General features: G+C 62.8%; 3 protein-coding genes across 13 annotated transcripts in view; 1 reads left to right on the top strand and 2 right to left on the bottom strand.

Moving 5' to 3' along the window:
* Window positions 1-3,594, bottom strand: part of SQSTM1 (sequestosome 1) — a 39,126-nt gene extending 35,532 nt beyond the window's left edge. For 3 of the 9 annotated variants that reach the window (XM_015452371.3, XM_073995027.1, XM_015452372.3), the window contains exon 1: window positions 3,412-3,594. The gene's annotated coding sequence lies outside the window, so the exon portion shown is untranslated. Of the gene's footprint in view, window positions 1-2,787; window positions 2,947-3,411 lie in introns of those variants that run through there. The other 6 variants (XM_005558787.4, XM_073995026.1, XM_065545961.1 and 3 more) reach the window with 3 other exon arrangements.
* On the top strand, window positions 3,115-12,209 carry MGAT4B (alpha-1,3-mannosyl-glycoprotein 4-beta-N-acetylglucosaminyltransferase B). 2 transcript variants are annotated; one of them, XM_005558779.4, is made up of 15 exons: window positions 3,115-3,488; window positions 7,955-8,140; window positions 8,230-8,370; window positions 8,458-8,591; window positions 8,971-9,017; window positions 9,225-9,338; window positions 9,562-9,637; window positions 9,733-9,847; window positions 10,162-10,292; window positions 10,491-10,598; window positions 10,680-10,873; window positions 11,236-11,314; window positions 11,394-11,481; window positions 11,552-11,664; window positions 11,761-12,209. In XM_005558779.4, exons 1-15 carry the CDS (start codon window positions 3,392-3,394, stop codon window positions 11,782-11,784), a joined length of 1,647 nt encoding a protein of 548 aa, XP_005558836.1. In that variant the 5' UTR covers window positions 3,115-3,391; the 3' UTR covers window positions 11,785-12,209. The 2 variants fall into 2 exon arrangements, with proteins under 2 accessions (XP_005558836.1, XP_073851117.1); XM_073995016.1 differs by having other exon boundaries at window positions 8,205-8,370.
* Window positions 12,210-13,331: 1,122 nt separating this feature from the next.
* On the bottom strand, window positions 13,332-15,846 carry LTC4S (leukotriene C4 synthase). Of its 2 annotated transcripts, XM_005558776.5 has the most exons (5): window positions 15,692-15,846; window positions 14,160-14,259; window positions 13,988-14,058; window positions 13,821-13,902; window positions 13,332-13,590 (listed from the first exon to the last, which is right to left on the bottom strand). In XM_005558776.5, the coding sequence occupies exons 1-5, from the start codon at window positions 15,747-15,749 to the stop codon at window positions 13,449-13,451; spliced, it is 453 nt and encodes a 150-aa protein (XP_005558833.1). In that variant the 5' UTR covers window positions 15,750-15,846; the 3' UTR covers window positions 13,332-13,448. The 2 variants fall into 2 exon arrangements, with proteins under 2 accessions (XP_005558833.1, XP_005558832.1); XM_005558775.5 differs by having other exon boundaries at window positions 13,821-14,058.
* Window positions 15,847-16,763: the final 917 nt, after the last annotated feature.

Raw genomic sequence — 16,763 nt, 5'->3', positions numbered from 1 at the left:
CTATTCACAATAGCAAAGACTTGGAACCAACCCAGATGTCCATCAGTGACAGACTGGATTAAGAAAATGTGGCACATATACACCATGGAATCCTATGCAGCCATAAAAAAGGATGAGTTCGTGTCCTTTGTAGGGACATAGATGAAGCTGGAAAACGTCATTCTGAGCAAACTATCATAAGGACAGAAAACCAAACACCGCATGTTCTCACTCTTAGGTGGGAGTTGAACAATGAGAACACTTGGACACAGGAAGGGGAACATCACACACCAGGGCCTGTCGTGGGGTCGGGGGAGGGGGGAGGGATAGCATTAGGAGATACACCTAATGTAAATGATGAGTTAATGGGTACAGCACACCAACATGGCACATGTATACATACATAATAAACCTGCATGTTGTGCACATGTACCCTAGAACTTAAAGTATAATAAAAAATAAAAATAAATTAAAATTAAAATAAAAAAAAAATTGTTGGCCCGGCACGCTCACGCCTGTAATCCCAGCACTCTGGGAGGCCGAGGCAGGCAGATCACCTGAGGTCAGGAGTTGGAGACCAACCTGGCCAACATGGTGAAACCCCATCTCTACTAAAAATACAAAAATTAGGTTGGGCGCCCCTGGTGGCTCACACCTGTAATCCCAGCACTTTGGGAGGCTGAGGCAGGCAGATCACCTGAGGTCAGGAGTTCGAGACCAGTCTGACCAACATGGTGAAAGCCTGTCTCTGCTAAAAATACAAAAATTAGCTGGGCATGGTGGCATATGCCTGTAATCCCAGCTACTCAGGCAGGTGAGGCAGGAGAATCGCTTGAACTCAGGAGGCGGAGGTTGCAGTGAGCCAAGATTGCCTGACTGCACTCCAGCCTGGGCCACGGAGCAAGATTCCATTTCAAAAAAAAAAAAAAAAAAAAGGCCAGGCACGGTGGCTCATGCCTGTAATCCCAGTACTTTGGGAGGCCAGTGTGGGTGGATCACGAGGTCAAGAGTTTGAGACCAGACTGACCAACATGGTGAAACCCCACCTCTACTAAAACTACAAAAAAATTAGCTGGGTGTGGTGGGGCGCGCCTGTAATCCCAGCTACTTAGGAGGATGAGGCAGGAGAATTCCTTGAACCTGGGAGGCAGAAGTTGCAGTGAGTCGAGATTATGCCACTGCACTCCAGCCTGGGCAACAGAGCGAGACTCCATCTTTAAAAACAAAACAAAAAAGGCCGGGCGTGGTGGCTCACACCTGTAATCCCACCACTTTGGGAGGCTGAAGCAGGTGGATCACGAGGTCAGGAGATCGAGACCATCCTGGCTAACATGGTGAAACCCCGTCTCTACTAAAAAATACAAAACATTAGCCGGGTGTGGTGCCGTAGGCCTGTAGTCCCAGCTACTCGGGAGCCTGAGGCAGGAGAATGGCGTGAACCCGGGAGGCGGAGCTTGCAGTCAGCCTAGATCAGGCCACTGCACTCCAGCCTGGGCGACAAGGCAAGACTCTGTCTCAAAAATAAATAAATAAATAAATATTTTAAAAATTACCAAAAAAAATCCAAAAACAATTGTTTAAAAAATTTTAATTTTATAGAGATGAGGTGTCACTATGTTGCCCAGGTTGGTCTCGAACTGGTGAGCTCAAATGATCCTCCCGCCTTAGCTTCTCAAAGTGCTGGGATTACAGGCATGAGCCACCACACCGGGCCTGGGTGACTAAGTTTTAACGTTAAGTAACTCATTAACAATTTCTAAGGCCCTTTATGCCACAGCCTAAGTGCAAAGCCATTATCCTTTGCCACACATAGAAGACACCTGTGAAAACACGAGTTTCCTCTAGAAGGCGCCTACAAGTCCCAGTCTCTAGTTCGGAATGTTCCAGGAGCACTGAATGGGGAGCCCTGTCCTTTAACACTGGGCCTCAGGATCCAGCCCACCTCGGCCTCTGGCTCAGCCACCCACTTCTTGGCATCAATCTCTATGTGGGAGAATTATCCAGACCCGTAGAAGCTCCCGATTCCACCCAGCCCCAGGTGTGGGCCGGGGCTGGACTAGGAAGACAAAGCTGCATTCACTCCCAGTCTGAGTCCAGCCCCTCAGGCCTCCCCCGAGCGGGCGGGGCAGAGGTCCCTGCAGCCTCCACCCGGAACCGGGCCCCTAGGACTGGGAGGTCCAAGCTGGGAACGGGCCAGGCGCTGCCCAAAGTCTTAAAAAAAAAAAAAAAAAAAAGAAAAAAAATTAGCCGGGCGCCTGTAATCCCGGCTACTCCGGAGGCTGAGATCGCAGTGAGCCGAGATCGCGCCATTGCACTCCAGCCTGGGCGACAGAGCGAGACTCTGTCTCAAAAAAAAAAACCCACAAAAATCCGAAGGCGTGGGCCCCTATCAAGAGCCGGCTGGGCTGCGCGGGGCGAGGTGGCCGCTGCACCACCGGGAGCAGGGCCCGTTGCTCCCGTAAGCGGCGCGCTTGGGCCGCCACTGTCCCGGGAAGCCGGTCCGGTTCTGGGCTGGTCATTCCTCTGCACCCACGAGCATTGGCCCTGATTCCCCCTAGAACGGCCCATTGTTCCCGCCTCCCGGGCCCCTGTGCGTCTCAGTCCCGCGCCCCAGAGGAAGCTCCTGAGCGGGAAAGCGCCCTGGGCGGCGCCGAAGGCAACGGTGGCTCCAGGCTCCAAGCGCCCAGTCCCCTCCAAGCGCCCAGGCCCCCGCGCCACCCAGAGCCCCTCACGCTCGGGAAACAGCCCAGAGAACGTGCGAGTGGGGTCGGGGTCCGAGCGCGGAGGAGATGTTGCCGAGAAGAGTACCTGGGCCCGAGAGCGCCGCCCCCGCCGCCCGCGCCGGCTGCGGTCGACCCGCACTCCCACTCCGGCCTTACCTGAGGCCGACTCGCACGAGCCCAAGCGGGGCTGCGGGAGCCGGTCGGGATCGCGGGCGCCGGCCCCCACCCCGCCCCTCGCGGCGCTGGCGGCGGCGGTGCTGCGGCCCCTTTAAATCCGGGCCGCCCCGCCCTGCGCCGTCGACTCCGCGGCGGCCCCAGATCCAGGCCCCAGATCCAGGCCGGGCCGCGGCTCTCGCCGCCCAGCCCAGCCCAGCCCGGCCTGGCCCGGCCCTGCCGCGGAGGCGAGGCCGCCAGTGTCCCGCGCCCCTGATACCTGCAGTGAGCCTGATATCTGCCTCTGCTCCTCTGAGCCTGTTCCTTTTCCCTGAGTACAGGGCACAAAGCTTGCGCCCTGAGAAGCGGCAGGCGCGCTCCCCGGCCCGGTCCCTGCCCGGCCCCGGCCCCCCCGCCCCTCCCCGCCCCGGGGCCGGGGCCCCTGCAGCCGCCGCCTTCCGACCCCTGCGCCCCGGCCCCGGTTCCCCGGGCCATGCAGCCTCGGCCCCGCGGGCGCCCGCCGCGCATCGGAGGAGATGAGGCTCCGCAATGGCACCTTCCTGACGCTGCTGCTCTTCTGCCTGTGCGCCTTCCTCTCGCTGTCCTGGTACGCGGCACTCAGCGGCCAGAAAGGTAAGCGCGACCCCCGCCCGACCGGCCCGGCCCGCACCTGGCGCACCTGGGCGTCGGCGGCGGGAGCGGGCCCGGCGGTGGCCGCGGGAGGCGGCCGGAAGCCGACGCAGGCGCCCCTTCCCCGCCCGGGCGGCGCGGAGGACGCCCCTCCCACCCTCCCCCACTTGTTTGCTGCTGGAGCCGCGGCGTCCTCCTCGGGCCCGGGCTGCGCCTGCCCGCCCAGCGCTGGCCGCGCCCGTGGGTGCCCCGGACCGGACTCCGCGGGCGCAGCTGAGCTGGGGACCCGTGGGGGTCTCGGCACAGACCCAAGGTCACAGAGGTCCCGGAACGCCAGCCACAGCCACTTGGGCAGGACCTGGGCCGGCGTGAGGGACACAGGCGCGAGGGCACCGCTAGGCGGTCAGGCATCCCCCCACCCGCCCTCCCCGGACCCTGCCTCCCGCAGCCCCGCGCCGGCCTGGGCGACCCCGGCGTGACACCCGGTCCTGGGTCTCCCTCGCCGACCCCCGGGCGCCCGGAACGCCTCGGCAGCATCCGGCCTATGGGAGCGGGGGAGGGAGGGAGAGGCGTCCTGAGCCAGCCCGGCCACTGCTGCCCTGCGCTCCTGTGCGGCCCCAGCCCCTCCCCCGCACCCCGAGCTTCCCGGGCTGGCCCCCGCCCTCCGCGTCCGCCCAGCGCTCTTGCAGGCGGAGGGTGCAGACCGACCCCCCGTCCCCCGCCCCCCTGACCGGTCTTGGCGATGGTGGGGCCGAGTAGGGCCTGAGCCCTCCGAGGCGCTCTTCCCCTAGCCTGGAGGTTCCGGGAGAGTGGCCTCCTGCCTGCCTGCCTGCTGGAGGCCTAAGCGGGCTGAGGCTACCTGCCCCCTTGGCCTCCCTGCCACCTGCTTCCCTGTTTCCCTGTGCCGGAGCGCCACCCCAGAGAGGCTGAGGAGGCTGGGAGGACCTGGACCCTTCCGGACCTTCCGAGCCTCAGCTACCCTCACCGAGCTCTGCCAGCGCGCCCGCCTGCCGCACTTGTTCTGTCAGAGCAGAGGCCTGGGCTGGCCTTGGGGCTCCAGGGCCAGAGCCCCATCACCCAGGGACTCTGCGGGGAGACTGCAGGACAGGGGAGGGAGGGCTGGGGCAGAGGCCCCGGTGGTGGCGCATATTATCAAGGGCAGGCATGACTGGGGCAGAATTATCTGTAGGTAGGGTGTGTCACCTGGGGAAGGACATTCTGGGTCCTTGGCAGGGTGACTAGCAGACTGGCATGAAGGCCTAGGTGGGGCCTTATCTGAAGGGCTGGGGCACACTCTTCCAGTCGTGGGTAGAGCCATGAGCCCTTGCCCTTTGTCCTCAGCCAGTGTGTGTCTCCCACAGCAGCCACATGCCGCCAGATTGATGTCAGGAGCCACCTCTGCAAGCCTGGCTTACCACAGGGAGCCAGTCTCCGGGACAGCAGAGTGAGGGAGAGGCGCTGGCTCCGTGGGACCCGCTGTGCCTGGGGGCATCCGGGAGGCTGGCTCTTTGAGGGCCTGGGGAACAGGAGAGCTAAGAAGGGGAGCACTTAGATTCAAGGACCCAGCCCCTAGGGGAGGGAAGCCTAAGGATCCTGTGAGGCATGAGTAGGGGGTGACCTAGGCCTGCCTTGTTGAGGGGCTGTCACTGTTTCTGTGGTGACTCAGTGAAGCTAGGAATCCAGGCTATTATGTGAACCCATCTCATTGTCACATGTAGAAAGTCTGTCTTAAGCCCCTGGTGAAACCAGGCTTAGCCAGTCTGAGGCCAAATTGGAACCTGGCCTCCACTTTGCAGCCAGCGGGGGTCCAGGAACTTGAGGGAAGAACCCAGGAAGTGGAATCTGCAGAGAAGGAAGGAGATGGGCAGGGAACCAGAGAGGAAGGACAGCAGGTGTGGGCGTCATCCTGGAAGCCCAAGGTCAAGCCCAGGACGGCCTCTTTAGACTAATGCAAAATGGACCCTGGAGAAGGGTTTGGGGCCCAGTTTCATATCTGGCCTGTGGAGCAGCTCTGCCAGCACTCAAACTGTGGCCTTCAGCCAAGCACCTGCTGAGGATCTGCCCAGGGAGGCAGACCCTTGCGGGCGGCCCAGGGTCTCAGCCACACAGCTCTCCCAGCCTCCAGGCTGTCCTCCTCCCCAGGCCTGGACCTCAGCAATGACAGACACCCTCCTTGACTCCTGGGAGGGTGCAGGGTCTGGAGAGGAGACAGACATCTGCCGCACACATGCATGGTGACAGCAGACTGTTAACGGCCTGATACCTGCCCATGCCCCTCTGATCCTGTTCCTTTTCCCTGAATACAGGGCACAAAGGTTGTGCCCCAGCTTGGCTCTTTAATCTTTTCCCAACCAAGAGGGAAGCAGGGGGAACTGTGGTTTGCGGGCCTCAGGGTGTCCTAATGACTCGCCTCCAGGGAGGGTTACACAGCCTCCAGGCCTCATTGCTGCTGTTCTTAACAATGTGGCCCTGAGGCAGGAAGGTATGGCAGGGGCTCCCAGGCTGGCCCCTCTCCACCTGAGCTGCCTCCCCAGCTCCTGAAGGTTAGAGGATGTCAGCATGGCTTGGCAGAGCCCTGGCATGGGGCCTGGCCCATGGGGAGGCAGTCACAGAGTTCGACGCACAGTTGAGGGCCAGGCGGGTGGGGGAGCTGGCAGGCGGGGGAGGCTGCCCAGGGCCAGGGCCTGCAGTGTGAAGGGAAATGACAGAAGGGTTGGTGTAGGTGGGAGCCCGTGGGTCCCTTTACCTCCTGGTAAACAGGACCTGGGGGAGAGGGGAGGCCCCTAGGAAGGAAGCCAGGGTAAGGAGCAGGCTGTTTCCAGGGTGATTCAGGCAGCGTCACCCACCACTGCCCACCCAGCCTGTCCATCTGAGGCAGTCATGTGGGACAGAGAAAGCCAGGGTGGGGCTCGGGGATGGGCAGTGGCTGTAAGTAGGCAAGCGGGGACTGGCATCTAGGCAGGAGGGAGGCACACCTGCAGGTGCAGGTGGCTCTGAACCCACTCCTGATGGCTCTGTAGGCCTCTGCACCTCCAGTCCCATCCCTGTGGGCAACCGCTGCCTACACCTCAGTGTCGCCCAGCAATGGGTGAGTGTTGGGGGTAGCCAGCTCTGCATTCAAAGGGTCAGGTTTCCAGGGTAACCTAGCCCCTGAGCCCAGCGTGGAGCCTGGCAGATCCGGTAATCTGACTCCCCCTTCCCTCCCGCCAGGGCCTGTCCAGAGGCTCCACTTGGCCTCAGCCTTAGCCCCAGAGAGGCAGGGTGTGGGAGGGCGGGGGCTAGCTTCTTGGGTAAGAGATGCCTCAGGGAAGATCCACTTCGCTCCCTGCTCCTTACAACTTTCCCTCCTGCCCAGGTCCACCCCTTCCTATTCCCTGGTCGCTTGGCACTTCGACCCTGCCTCTGCTTTGGAAAGGGGTGTGTCCTGAGGTGACTGGACTTTGCCTGATCATGACCTTGATCATGCACAGGGCCGCTGGCGGGGTGAGGCCATCCCACGGAACTCTGGGGTCTGTGAACCCACCAAGGATCAAGGAATGGAAGAGCTATCTGTGGGTAGAGGGAGTTCTGTCAGGCGTCTTAAACTTGGAGACTTGGAAACATAAGGCCTTGCAGGCCACATAGGTTTTCAGAGGCTCGCCTGGCAGAGGCCTTGAGCGTACTTCCGCAGGGACTGTGGGCACCCAGCCACCGGGAGGTTGTTGATCTCAGTCTTGCTCACTGGTCCCTGCCAGACTGGTGGTGCCTCTCTACTGTCGGGCAGCCCTACCTGTGTGCTGCCCCATCTGCCTACAGCCCTCATGCCTGGGCCCAGCTGGAGCTTCTGACATGGGTCCCCTGGGGGGGCATGCGGACCCTTCAGGGTGCCCCAGGCACAGCACAGGTCTCCAGAGACACAGGCACCAGAGCATTCAGAGCTAGTCCCCTCGCTGCTGTTGACTGTCCTTGAGCAATGAAGTGAGGTGGGCTCCTGGAACTGCAGCAGCCACCCCCGGGGCCATTGTGAGGCTAACAATCCAGGGCAAGGTGGGCAACCAGCGACTGCCACGAGGACAGTGAAGAACTAGCACCAGGACCTTGGGTATCCCATGCCCTGGAAGGAGCATGTGCTGCAAAAAGCAAGAGTGGGCTTTGGAGGCCAACGGACAGAGCGGCTTCGGTCTGAGGCTGTTCCAGCCCTTGCTTAGGATCCACCTACCTAGGTCTGGAAATTGTATTCCCACTTCAGACGCCTCCTCAGAGAATAAAATAACCCCGGGAAGAGGGCAAATTCCCCTGGTTTTCTCCCCACAAGCATTCGTGTCAGTGTAATTTCAGAGTGACCTCAGCTGTCTCACGTGTGGCAGGCACGAGAACAGATGTAAATGAGCTGTTGCACAGATGGGCACCCAGATGTGTGCGCTGGCACTAAAAGGGCCCTAGGGCGGCTCTAGACTGCCCCCTCGTGACGGCTTGCGTACCACCTGCAGGCGACGTTGTGGACGTTTACCAGCGGGAGTTCCTGGCGCTGCGCGATCGGTTGCACGCAGCTGAGCAGGAGAGCCTCAAGCGCTCCAAGGAGCTCAACTTGGTGCTGGACGAGATCAAGAGGGCCGTGTCGGAAAGGCAGGCGCTGCGAGACGGAGACGGCAATCGCACCTGGGGCCGCCTAACAGGTGAGGTCTGGGGCGGGAGGGGGAAAAGGCTGGGGTGGGCTGGTTGTAGGCTCCCTGGTCTCAGTCCCGATCCTTCACGACCCACCCAGAGGACCCCCGATTGAAGCCGTGGAACGGCTCACACCGGCACGTGCTGCACCTGCCCACCGTCTTCCACCACCTGCCACACCTGCTGGCCAAGGAGAGCAGTCTGCAGCCCGCGGTGCGCGTGGGCCAGGGCCGCACGGGAGGTAGGGGCGTGGGCAGGGAGGAGCATGGGGTAGGGGTGGCGGGTTCCCCCCGCGCCCTTCCCAGCGTCGCGCCTCCGTCCCCCATAGTGTCGGTGGTGATGGGCATCCCGAGCGTGCGGCGCGAGGTGCACTCGTACCTGACTGACACTCTGCACTCGCTCATCTCCGAGCTGAGCCCGCAGGAGAAGGAGGACTCGGTCATCGTGGTGCTGATCGCTGAGGCAAGTGAGCCAGGACGCGGGGTTGGGGGACATTCAGAGGAGCCCCCGCGGTATAGAACTGACAGCAGGAGCCATTCGGGAGGAGAAAGCTGTGGGAAGTTCAGTTGCTAGTTTCGTTCGCAAATGTTCCGAGATAGAAAGTTGAAAAGAAGGGGCTTCCTGGCGCCCTCTACCCCTAGGCACACCCCTCGCCCCACCCTTGGCCATGCCAGTCCCAAAGGGAAAGGGCTGTCTCTGGGGGTGCCCTTGCTCTGCTCTCAGCACAGCAGGCTCGCTACCTCCACGTGGGGGGCATCTGAAGCCATGCCCCTTCTCCAAGCCCTTCCAGGTCTTTTGGGGCAGCGGCACCACTAAGGGAGGGTGCTTGGTCTCCCCACAGACCGACTCACAGTACACTTCGGCAGTGACAGAGAACATCAAGGCCTTGTGAGTACTGGTGGCCCCAGAGAGCTGGTGGCAGGAGGGCTCTCTGCGGGGTGTTGTGCTGGCAGGTTCCTGCCTCCCCGTAGGTAGCGCCTTTCCTATCTTGTGGGGAGGCAGGGACCTGGTGGGGGAGGGGTGGGTGTGCAGAGTGGCCCAGCCCCTGTGGAGCCCCTGGAGGCTGCGTACGGACTGGGCCTTCCCGTCCCCCAGGTTCCCCACGGAGATCCATTCTGGGCTCCTGGAGGTCATCTCACCCTCCCCCCACTTCTACCCTGACTTCTCCCGCCTCCGAGAGTCCTTTGGGGACCCCAAGGAGAGAGTCAGGTACTAGCACTCCCCCATAGCCCCAGCAGCCTGCCCGCCTGTGCTGGGAACCCATCTACTGGTATCTGATTCCAGGGCGTTTCCCTGCAGTGCCCTGAATTCTCCACGGGAGGACCTGCGCATGGGGGTGGGGGGACAGAGGCTGCCCACCCAGCGGCTTCTCCGTGGAGCCACACTGGAGGGGGAGGGGTCTGAGCTCCTGAGGCCCCGCCCTGGCCCGCAGGTGGAGGACCAAACAGAACCTCGATTACTGCTTCCTCATGATGTACGCGCAGTCCAAAGGCATCTACTACGTGCAGGTCAGCCCCAAGCCCTGCGCTGCCCTGCCCTGCTATGGGTCTCGTCCATCTGGGTGCCCTTCCTGAGCCCCAGCCCCTCTCTGCTCAACCTGCAGCTGGAGGATGACATCGTGGCCAAGCCCAACTACCTGAGCACCATGAAGAACTTTGCGCTGCAGCAGCCTTCAGAGGACTGGATGATCCTGGAGTTCTCCCAGCTGGGCTTCATTGGTGTGCCCCTCCCCTAACCTGACCGTGCCTTTGAGTCCCACCCACCTCTGCCATCCTCTCCCAGTCCCACGCTGAGTCCGCTATGAGCCTTTGCCCAGGTTGGGCCCTGCCTGGTGTGCGTGCTGCAGCCCCGCCTGGCCTGTTCCCATTGCCTGTGCATCAGCCATATCTGGCCTCACCACCTGTCTGCCCCCTTGTGCTCACACCTGCCTGAAGCCTGCCCTGGGTTTGCTGTGGGACTCTCGGGGGCACCCTGCAGGGAGAAAGGAAGTACGGCGGAGCAGCACTGCCCACTCAGGCCCCCTTCCTACCAGGCAAGATGTTCAAGTCGCTGGACCTGAGCCTGATTGTAGAGTTCATCCTCATGTTCTACCGGGACAAGCCCATTGACTGGCTCTTGGACCATATTCTGTGGGTGAAAGTCTGCAACCCCGAGAAGGATGCGGTGAGCAAGAGCTGGAGGGACTGGCAGGGGCAGGGCCAAGGGGCAGGCAGCCTCCAGCACAAACTGTCCCTGTCCTTACATCTGATCACATAAGAGAGAGCACTGTCAACTGTGGGAGGGCCCTGGTAGCCTCCAGGAGAGGCCGTGTGGAGGAAGGAGGGCTCAGCCGAGTCCTGGGGTGTCGCCCGCCCTCCACAGAAGCACTGTGACCGGCAGAAGGCCAACCTGCGGATCCGCTTCAAGCCGTCCCTCTTCCAGCATGTGGGCACTCACTCCTCGCTGGCTGGCAAGATCCAGAAACTGAAGGTGGGCTGCACTGCACGCTCTCCCTACGCCGGGGTCCAGGTCGGGGCCCATGCCATCACTGCTGTCCCTCCTCTGCTGCAGGACAAGGACTTTGGAAAGCAGGCGCTGCGGAAGGAGCATGTGAACCCGCCAGCAGAGGTGAGCACGAGCCTGAAGACATACCAGCACTTCACCCTGGAGAAGGCCTACCTGCGCGAGGACTTCTTCTGGGCCTTCACCCCTGCCGCGGGGGACTTCATCCGCTTCCGCTTCTTCCAGCCCCTAAGACTGGAGCGGTCAGTGCCAGCGCCTGGGTCTGCGATGGGGGGCGGGGCTGGGTGGCCCCTAGGGGTAGGCTCCACCAGCAAACCAACCTCACATTCCTCAGTGTCCTCATCTGAAGTGGGCCTCCTAACGGTAGCTACCTTGTGAGGACTAAGTCAGGCAGCCCTTAGGAGCTCAGCCATGTTTCACCTCACCATCCTCCCAGAGGAAGGCCCTGATCTTGCACAGCCTGACAGCTGCCTGGGGGCGATCTCCTTGCACAGCCTGACAGCTGCCTGGGGCCCCCGGTGCAGGCCTGGCCTTTCTCTGCTGGGCGCTGGCTGCTGTACTGGAGCGCTGCCCCTGCACAGCTCACAGGCCTGCCTGGCCGCAGGTTTTTCTTCCGCAGTGGGAACATCGAGCACCCGGAGGACAAGCTCTTCAACACGTCTGTGGAGGTGCTGCCCTTCGACGTAAGTGCGGTAGGGTGTGGTGTGCATTGAGGTCGGGCCTCCCGCAGCCACCTGCTTCAGCCCTTGGTTCTGCCCCTAGAACCCTCAGTCGGACAAGGAGGCCCTGCAGGAGGGCCGCACCGCCACCCTCCGGTACCCTCGGAGCCCCGACGGCTACCTCCAGATTGGTGGGTAGGGGGCTGGGGGAGAGCGTGGGCTGGGGTTCGGGGACACCCTCTCAGCGCTGCCCTCCCCCAGGCTCCTTCTACAAGGGAGTGGCAGAGGGAGAGGTGGACCCAGCCTTCGGCCCTCTGGAAGCGCTGCGCCTCTCGATCCAGACGGACTCCCCTGTGTGGGTGATTCTGAGCGAGGTGAGGCCGGGCAGGGCCAGGCCAGGCGCGGGGAGTAGCCAGAGAGACCCTGGCGGAGCTCAGAGGCCCTGCTGACCCTGGGTCCGGCTCTTCCAGATCTTCCTGAAAAAGGCCGACTAAGCTGCGGGCTTCTCCCTGTGGCCAGCCCTGAAGCCCACGTTTCTGGGGATGTCACTGCCGTCCCCGGAGGGCCAGATACGGCCCCGCCCGAAGGGTTCTGCCTGGCGCCGGGCTTGGGCCAGCCTGGGGTCCGCCGCTGGCCCGGAGGCCCTAGGAGCTGGTGCTGCCCCCGCCCGCCGGGCCGCGGAGGAGGCAGGCGGCCCCCACACTGTGCCTGAGGCCCGGAACCGTTCGCACCCGGCCTGCCCCAGTCAGGCCGTTTTAGAAGAGCTTTTTCTTGGGCGCCCGCTGTCTCTGGCGCGAACACTGGAATGCATATACTACTTTATGTGCTGTGTTTTTTATTCTTGGATACATTTGATTTTTTCACGTAAGTCCACATATACTTCTATAAGAGCGTGACTTGTAATAAAGGGTTAATGAAGTGTGTGCCTCCAATGTGAACGCCCTGGACATCTCCCTCTGCCCCTGCGCCTGGCTTCATTTGTCTGGTCTGTGCCCCAACGTGCCAACTAAGCCCAGCACTGGGCCTCCCCACCCAGCATCAGCAGCGACCTTGCCTTGCTAAGTCAAGGACCCAGCCTGGCCTGCAGGCGCAGTGCCACCTCGGCGCCACCTCACCCCCGTTCCTAAGATCAGGCCGCAAAGGCAGTAATTCACTGGTGAAAGCAGCTCAGAATCCGGGACCACAATACCCACAGCAAGTCCCCCGATGCCTCCCCCATGTCCAAGGCCTGCCATGAGGCCTTCCCTTAGCTCCTCAAGCTGAAGGCATTTCCCAGCCTCCTTGTTCCCCTCCGTGTGTCTCAGCTTGGTCCTCATCCTGGGTCCCCAACACCCTCCTCTGGCACGTTAGGGTCTCCCGCTCACCTCAGGGCCTTTGCACACACCGTTGCCCCTGCTTGGCAAGCTCTCCTTTCTCCGTTTCTCCTGCATACTCGGCTAAAAGTCACTTGTTTGTTTTGTGGGCCTCCCCTGGATCCCCAAGCCTTCTGGACATTTCCTTGAGACCACCTGTCACTGACTCACTATGTTCCCATGGTGCCCGCAGCTCTGCGAACCTGGGAGGGCTGCCCTGAACACCTACAGTTAACAAGGGGGACCCAGTGCTGACCAAAAGGCCCCTGCCCTCACCCGGGGAGAGATCCACAGGCTGTGGGTGGCACTGCAGCTGCACAGCTAGTTGCTGGGCCCCGCGCCTGCAGGCTAGTGTCAGCTGCGAAGGCCAGGGAACGAGGGACTGGGTGGCTGAGAGTCAGGAGAGGGGAGGCCCCTGAGGAGGGGGACCGGTGAGGAGACCGCTGAGCGCTAGCTGGGTGAACCCCGGCAGGACTGGGCGGCCTTGTAACCCGGAGGCTGAGTAGGGAGTGGGGTGGGAGGTGAAGACCGGATCCAGTCCCGCCCCAGGGGGAGGTCCCATTCCTTCGCAGCCCCTCCCACGCCGCCTCTAGGAAGCCCGCCGGGCTGCCCGGGCTTGGGCTGGGCCCCTCCAGGGTCCGTAGCCCGCGGTGCGCCACCCCCGCGGACCCAGAAAACGCAGCCCGGGGCTCGGTCACGAGAACTTTAATGATAGAGACTAGGATGCGGAGGCGAGCGCCGCTTCCCGGGGCAGCTGGAGGCTCCGGCTCTTCGTTCCCGGCTCCGCCGGCCCAGCGGCCTTGGTCTCAGGCCCACGGCAGCAACGTCCGCAGCCGTCCGAGGAGCGCGGCGCGCAGCGCGGCCGGGAGGAAGTGGGCGAGCAGGCCGAGCGCAGCCAGCGCCACCAGCAGCCAGAGGGCGCGCGCGCTCGCGTACAGGGGTGCCAGCCTGCGGGCGGCGGTCAGCGGGGCGGTGGCGCGAGAAGGCCCCGCTTCTTCCCCGCCCCAGCCCCGGCCCCGCGGGGACTTCCTCCGGCCGCCGCTAGGGCTCGCCCACCGAATTCCCAAAGGCGCTGGGCTCCGGCCCGTCGTCCGCCCCCAGCTTGGGTCCCGCTCCCCAGGACCCCGCCCACCCGCGACCTTTCCCCGGCCCCGCCCCGCTGCCCGCCCGGCCCTCACCTGAGCTGCGCGGAGCGGGCGTAGCCCTGGAAGTAGCGGAGGCGCGCGAACAGGTAGACCAGGCCGCACAGCGCCGCCGCCCCTGCGAGAGGTGCGCGCGGACCTCGTGAGCGTGCTGCGCGGCCGCCAGGGGGTCCAGCGCGTGCGCCCCAGCCCCACACCCCGACCTTCATGAAAGAAGATGCCGGCGACCCAGAGCGTGGCGAGGAATAGCGGGAAGTACTCGCTGCAGTTCACCCTGCGGTGGGCGGGTGGGATGAGCACGCCGGCCGGGCTGGTCCTGCGACCTGGACCCGCCCGGGGCTCGCTCCCGTCCCGCGCCCTCCCGCCGCGCCTCACTGGGCTCGGTAGACGCGCTCGAACTCCGGTGGGCCGGTGGTGAGCGGCGGCGACACGCGGAAGGCCCTGCGCGCCGAGATCACCTGCAGGGAGAAGTAGGCTGGGGGAGGAGAGGGAGCAGGAGTCAGGTCTGGACACCCGAAGCCCCGGAGATGGGAGTGGGAAGGATCCTTCACTTGGCCGTGTCCTCTCTTCCCTAAGGCGGAACAATTCCCCGCTCTCTCCTGAGTGAGGAGACCTCCCTTCTGACCCATCCCTGGCCTGCCCTGTGTCCCTGACATTCAGCGGGGAGGGCAGGACTGAAGCCTGGGGCACAGAGAGGCCCTGTCCCAACCTGTGAGTGTATGGGGAGGGTGGGTGATTGAGGCACAGGGACACCTGCTCAGAGAGATCACCTGAGTCCTTGTTTCTGAATCATTTCACTCGCAAAACACAGGCAAATGCAGCTTTCAGGTCCCTGGCCAGCAAGTGCCTCGGGAGCCTGAGGGCAGAGCTGGCCGCATCCCGCCAGGTGCAAGGAAGCACACTCCCTGTAGCTAACAGTCCCTGGTCACCCACCTACCAGAGCCCACCAGCAGGGCCCTCTGACCCTGCCTCAGGCCAGGATCACTAAAGCCTGGGTCCCTGTGGCTCCAAACCTGTTTCTCTGTTCCTGCATTCTGGTCCCAGGCCTAAATCTGACAGACACCTTCTCTTCTGCTCCCAGGAGGTTGCAGCTGGGACTCTCCTAGCCTAACCCCAGGACCCCAGGGCTGGGGTAGTTGCAGAGGGTGGGCTGGCCCCAAAGTTTCTTTGTGAGCAGGAGCCCTTCCCTCGGTCAGGGGAGGCCAGGCGAGACCACACACAGGCCAGTGCTGGCTGTGCAGTCCCTCCCCAGACCTCCCGTCTGACCATCTCCCCTTGAGTCCTGCAGCCCTGGCACCTTTGGTGCTGGGCACCCTGCAGACGGGTGTCACAGGGTGGCCATCCAGCTCAGTGTGGGTGCAGCTGGAGGTCAGGCTGGCCTGTCTGTTCAGCCTCTTCAGAGCCCCCTCCCCAGGCTGTGCCTTATCCTAGCCCACACACTGTGGGGCAGTGGTGTCTCTAAGTGGCTAGGATATCTGGCCCAGGAATGTGTCCTTTAGGGCCAGTCTGAGAAAGGCATTAAGCAGGCTCCTTTTAGGGGGCTGGAGGAAGGAGTCCCACCTCTGCCCTGCTCCACATGGTCCCAGTATGGAGGTGCCTCCTTTGAAGCAGGGCCAGGGACTGGGGGCCGCTTGCTGGGACGCCCAGAGAGGGGACAGCTGGAAAGAGCAGGGCTCAGCTTCCCCAAGCCCATGGCTATCCCACCATTTGTTCTGGCACCTTTGCCACCCCCAAGTCCTACAGCTCTCACAGCCAGGTGCCCCCCCAGGTCCCTGGAAGTCCCCACCCTCCTCCAGCTTGGGCCTGGGCTGGAGTCCCTGCCTCTGCCCTCCACCTGGACCTAGGGAGCAGAGGGCAGGCTGTAGGGATCTGATGCCCACCCTCTTCTTAGATAGGAGCCAGCCCACCTTGCAGCAGGACTCCCAGGAGGGTGATGGTGGCCAGTAGAGCTACCTCGTCCTTCATGGTGCCGTCGGCTGCGGTGGCACGGGCTGTGTGTAGAGGCGAGCTGGGGAACACTCAGCCCCGTCTGCTGCTCAGAGGTCAGCCCAGGAAAGGAAGAGCAGCCTCAGTGCTCTCCCCGCCCCAACTTAGTGGAGGGGGTGCGTGGGGGTGTGACCATACCACACAGAGCCAGGGAGCCAGGCCAGGCTGGCAGGGAGGAAACCAAAGTCTGGACAGGGGAGAGAAGCCAGCTGGAAACTGCCTTGCCACTTCCTGCTTGTTCGTGCCGCTTCCTTGCCTAGTCCCATGTGGCAGAGCCCAAGCTGTCCATCTGGGTCAGCTCCAGCTGTGGGCGTGCCCCCTGCTGCATCACCCCACTTTCTCCAGGGCCTTGGAGACCCCCACGTTATGCTGGAGCCAACTCCAGGCTCCCGGCTGACTCCCCCACCCACCTTATCTGTTCCCTGCCCCCATCCAGACTGTTCTTGGCAACCCCTGCTGCACCCTCCTCTGCGGAAGCCCTTCCCAGTGCCTTTGGCTTCCGAATGGAGTCCCAGCGCCCCCCAGCCACACCGGGCCCCACCAAGCTCCTCCTTCAGGAAACCTCATGCCTGCCAGCCTCAGTCGGTTGCAGGGGTTCCCTGCACAAGGGCCCCCTGGGTGGCGGGAGGGTCAACCCTTGTGGGCCATCCCTCTCTCAGGCCTCTCCTGGGCCTTCCACAACAGCCACCTGCCGTGACTTTCTGCCCTGCAGCCCTCTTGCCTCAGGATGACAACCCTCCACAGCCTACCTAAGACAGCAGCCCTCCCCACACTCAGGCCCTGTGGTCTGGACGGCGCTGACTCCTGCCCCTTCCAGGCCTGTGAGATGGACACTGAGCCGAGGCTGACTCAAGATGGTGAGACATAGTTCTGGAAACTTCCTTAGAACTTTGGGACAGGAAACTCGGAGTGGGGAGGGGACTGTGGCGGGCCACTCTGAGGAGGACAGACCCCACACCGCCAGGCAGAGGAAAGGCGGCACCTGAGGACTCC

Source organism: Macaca fascicularis, chromosome 6, assembly GCF_037993035.2.
Source record: "Macaca fascicularis isolate 582-1 chromosome 6, T2T-MFA8v1.1".
Lineage (NCBI taxonomy): Eukaryota > Metazoa > Chordata > Mammalia > Primates > Cercopithecidae > Macaca > Macaca fascicularis.
Note: the sequence above shows the minus strand (reverse complement) of the source record. Positions and strands in the feature narration are given on the sequence as shown.

Excerpts from the sequence above, each read along its gene's own strand:
- MGAT4B (XM_005558779.4), top strand. The coding sequence starts at position 3,392 with ATGAGGCTCCGCAATGGCACCTTCCTGACGCTGCTGCTCTTCTGCCTG. Across the intron at positions 9,339-9,561 it reads GACCCCAAGGAGAGAGTCAG|GTGGAGGACCAAACAGAACC; the intron begins GTACTAGCACTC and ends CCTGGCCCGCAG. Across the intron at positions 9,638-9,732 it reads AAGGCATCTACTACGTGCAG|CTGGAGGATGACATCGTGGC; the intron begins GTCAGCCCCAAG and ends CTCAACCTGCAG.
- LTC4S (XM_005558775.5), bottom strand. The coding sequence starts at position 15,749 with ATGAAGGACGAGGTAGCTCTACTGGCCACCATCACCCTCCTGGGAGTC. Across the intron at positions 14,260-15,691 it reads CCTGGGAGTCCTGCTGCAAG|CCTACTTCTCCCTGCAGGTG; the intron begins GTGGGCTGGCTC and ends CTCCTCCCCCAG. Across the intron at positions 14,059-14,159 it reads GAGCGCGTCTACCGAGCCCA|GGTGAACTGCAGCGAGTACT; the intron begins GTGAGGCGCGGC and ends CGCCCACCGCAG.